A 4,200-nucleotide genomic window follows, 5' to 3' on the forward strand; every position below is an offset into this window, starting at 1 on the left:
TGTGTCAATAAAGTGCCAATCGGAGTGGTCCTAAAAATTAGTCAAATACATAACTAATTGGGTGACACTAAACAGGTTATTGTTCATGTGCTATGAGTGTGACATGTGGCACTATGCAAACTGCACAGGAACCTAGATTACCTAGTAGAAATAATCTAATAAGCGACAACTGCAACTGACTTGGTGCACAAACAATTCCAACAAGGCCAGTTCAAAGTTGAGCCACATAGAATCTCCAGTCTGGTTGGAAATGTACTCAATGTTGAAGGAGCTTAGATATACTAGTTATCACTGATTAAAATTGGGCATTCAACTGGCTGGAAGAATTTAGCTGACCAACGAATTGCTGCCTGCTTAATGATATCTGAGCAGGTCTGGTAACAGCAACAACGATTAAAGTTTGCTGATGTTGTTGCTGCCATCAGCCTATTTAGCATCAGATTATCTTTCAGTCCAAACACCTAATCACTTTAGACATGTTTACTGTAACCGCAAATTCGTGTATGGTGCCTCCAGATATCTATACTACACTATTGCAATTGAGCTAGTAACCGATTACGTTCGCGTATAGCTCTCCATGCCGCATCTTTCTCTTTTTTACTCAAAGCCTTCTTCTTCGATTTCAAATTCTAGTAACAAGTCACAACACAGAACTCACCACAAGAAAAAAGAGAAAAGGCTGTCAACCTTACAAGTAAACGCTGTCGTGTGTCGATAATATCTGCATCCAACTGCAAAATTTGATTACGAATTGCTTGCTGCTTCATCTCTTCTTTCGCAGCATGAATGAGGCGATCCTTTTGTTGACGGTTATAAAGGACCTAGACTAGCTAAGTAACACAACTAGAAGAAATAATACAACAGGATCTTATACCACACTATGAAGCTCTTCCTGTTTCTTTGTAAGCTCAGCCAGCACTTTGTCTTCTGCATCCTTGTCGTCCTTGGTATCTTTCTCCTAATGTTAGAAATATGGTAAAGAATTATGATGCACCTCGAATTCACCAGCACATCATGCCTCATCATAATCAAAAATGCCAGCCTGAGTGAGTTCCTCTCTTAGCCTTGTTTCCAATGATTTTGCGTGTGAGATAGGAACTGGTCTGTGACTCATTTTGCCCCCAGTCTTTGTTGGACTTGACACAGTGTGTGCACCATCCGGATTGTCTTCTACTGTATCTGATGGATTTTCGTCTATGAGAGCCTATAAAAACAGTTTGTGCTAGAGTTAAGCTACAATCGTCTTAGAGAGGCTGAGAGCACACATACTGCTAGTAGTCGTTGTGTTAACAATCCAAAAGGACACGCATCTGCATCGTCAGCAGAAGTATTTTCAATATTAGATTGCTTCAGTAGTTTCTCTAAGCAAAAAGAAAGAAATCGATTACTAATGAGCTCCAACCCAACATACCTTTTATGCCTGCGTACATTACCACCTCAAACAAGGTAATCAAGAAACAATAAAAAAGAAGCAATACCTCAGACAACTTAGTTATGTTAATTAAGCAGTACACTGTCAATTTGTAATAGCACCCAGTATCTGGTTACTAGAGAATCCTGCAATGTTACTATTATAGGCTTAGGATACCTGTTGAACTTCTATCCACCAATACAGATGACTTGCTTTTTCTATCAGTAATCCTACAATTATCTCGTTGCTCTTCATACAAGTCCTCCTCCGCCCATCTGTAACAATCAAACAAGAGCACACAAACATGACACGCATTATGATCGAGAAGTTTTGGAACAGTCACTTGCCTTTCAGAGTAGTGCTTGCCTAAAGGCGGTACACTGTAGTAGTTCCTTCCACTATCTTCAATCTGTGATAAGAAACAAGAAATCAAGTGTTCAACCTGTTGAAGATACACAATAGCTCTATTAGGTTTACCGAATTGAATGCTGCTTCTAGTTCTTCAATGTCATCCTGCATTATGTTGCGACAATATGGCTCCACAGATGCCCAAAATCGATGTAATGTCTCAGTACGTGACCTAACAATCATTGTAAAGTAAATCAACCGAATTTACTCTTGTGTGATGTCACCTTGGATAAGCACTGAGGTCATCTTCTCCTGTAGTCTGAGAATAAAAAATAGGTTATACCAATCATTAAAAATTGGATTGTTTTATGTGTGCACCTCTGACTGTCCTGTAAGTTTCTGTTTCTTGGAAGACTGCAAGCTGGAAGATTCAGACTGACTTCGTCCTATGCAAACCACGGCACTAACAGATAGTACAACAAACAGAAAGACAAACAAACTAAAACACAAACAAACAAGCACACAGAAAAGAGACATACAAACAGACAAACCAACAACCAACATCAACAGCCACTGACATACGTACAAACAATATGCATGCACATGAACACACAACTCAATAGATTAAGAACCTGAAGATTTCAAAGTTTTTGGCAACTTCCTAAAGCAAAAATCACTGTAATATCTCATATCTCTACACATGACTGAACCAGATTGTTAACCTTTTATCTTTACGTTCCTGCCAGTCGGTCAAAATCTGAGTCTCCTCCTCCAGTAATTTGACCCTCCTACAATCCACTCACATACTACTATAGTACAACTGCTACAAACAGTTTCCAACAAATTAAAATGTCACCTGTGATTTTCGCTAAGAAGTGACTGAACTTCTTCATGAAGAGCATTGATATCATCAGCTTGCAATGCCCCATCTAACGCAAACAGCAAATTCAAACCAACTAATAATGTGATATCATAGACATCAACTGCTATACCCTTACCTCGCTTAGAAAGGAGATACGTAAATATTGGACATACCTAAAAACGTTTACATTTTTATCACAGTGATGACACAAATAATGTTACTGTTCTATGCAAACCTTCGATTTGTAAAATCTCAAAACTAAAAAACGTGTAGACAGTGAATGGTAGGCTAGTGCAACAATCCTGGAATCTACAAACATGATCCTAAGCTTGCACAAACATCTGCAGATGCCTACAGTACTAGCAGAATTTTGAGACTTAACTTGTGGAAACCAGTTTGTATAAATAATCAATTATCAGATTTTGAGTTCAGATTTGTGATATAGTGTAAATAGACCTTGAAACCTCATTCTGTTTTCAACTAAACGTTGCTCATGCACAAGTAACTGAACACACATAAAAGTGAATGGGCCAATACAAAATTGTTATGTAACCACATGGCACAACCTTACACTAGCACGAAATAATGCAAATGAAACCTACACAGGACATTACCAGCTATAAAAACTAAAAATACTAAAAATATTTAAACAAAAGACGTGTGCACGATGTCACACATGACCATGTATAAGGGAGCAGAAAGATTTGAGGTACCAAATTCTTCCCATAATGTGTAGCGGTTTGTGTATAATTTGTTGGTGTTGACAACTTCTTTAATACATAAAACCTTAATTAATTAAGACGCAAAAACCAACGATGATGAGCGCGTGCACACACATCAATGCACACACACACACACACACACACACACACACACACACACACACACACACAGACACACACACAGACACACACAGACACACAGACACACAGACACACACACACACACACACACACACACACACACACACACACACACACACACACACACACACACATACAGACACACACACTTCTTAAAATTCAATCTCTAGAATTGCGCAAATTTCCAAGTGCGCAGAACGCGCATAAACACACACACGCACACAACATCTGCAGCCCTTCCTTGTAGCCTTGTAGATACAAACGTGTGTAACAAACAAAAGCAGAAAGATTGAAAAAGGTCCCAAACAATGACAAGAATGGCAAACATGTAGATCTCTGCTGCAGGTAGGTAGATGCAGTTGGTAATGATAACGAATTATCGCAGTCGTAAGATAAAATCCAACAAAAAGAACAGACAGACAAATAAATAAAAAAATCAGACAGCCATACGGGCAGGCAGACAGGCAGAAACTAGAGAAACAGAACAGACAAACGTACAGTTCGCTACCTTTAAGTGATCAACTTGACTAAAATCACAGTAATGAATAGGTGTAACCTAAACAAAACTACATCGTATTTCACAGCTCCAAATTAATCACAAACAACGAACTTCTCGGTGCATTCTTGAAGTGATAATCCGGGACACTAACCGTAAAACATTAGCCTCGAACTTCCAGACCATAGAGCGCGCAATCGTCTCAGTCCTTGCACGTGAG

General features: G+C 39.0%; 1 protein-coding gene across 1 annotated transcript; it reads right to left on the reverse strand.

Moving 5' to 3' along the window:
- Positions 1-393: 393 nt before the first annotated feature.
- Positions 394-4,120, reverse strand: LOC134192095 (transcriptional adapter 3-B-like). The gene is made up of 16 exons (XM_062660785.1): positions 4,095-4,120; positions 3,993-4,040; positions 2,758-2,794; positions 2,616-2,688; positions 2,482-2,547; positions 2,392-2,420; positions 2,138-2,205; positions 2,044-2,078; positions 1,889-1,991; positions 1,759-1,820; positions 1,589-1,686; positions 1,270-1,361; positions 1,019-1,204; positions 875-958; positions 693-821; positions 394-629 (listed from the first exon to the last, which is right to left on the reverse strand). Exons 1-16 carry the CDS (start codon positions 4,104-4,106, stop codon positions 531-533), a joined length of 1,221 nt encoding a protein of 406 aa, XP_062516769.1. The 5' UTR covers positions 4,107-4,120; the 3' UTR covers positions 394-530.
- Between the last annotated feature and the right edge of the window lie 80 nt (positions 4,121-4,200).

The sequence above is a fragment of the Corticium candelabrum genome, chromosome 16, assembly GCF_963422355.1.
Source record: "Corticium candelabrum chromosome 16, ooCorCand1.1, whole genome shotgun sequence".
In the NCBI taxonomy this organism is placed as follows: domain Eukaryota; kingdom Metazoa; phylum Porifera; class Homoscleromorpha; order Homosclerophorida; family Plakinidae; genus Corticium; species Corticium candelabrum.

Coding starts and splice junctions, on each gene's coding strand:
- LOC134192095 (XM_062660785.1), bottom strand. Junction 2,795..3,992: donor GTCAAGTTGATCACTTAAAG/GTAGCGAACTGT, acceptor AAACGTTTTTAG/GTATGTCCAATATTTACGTA. Junction 1,992..2,043: donor GACCTCAGTGCTTATCCAAG/GTGACATCACAC, acceptor AATGATTGTTAG/GTCACGTACTGAGACATTAC.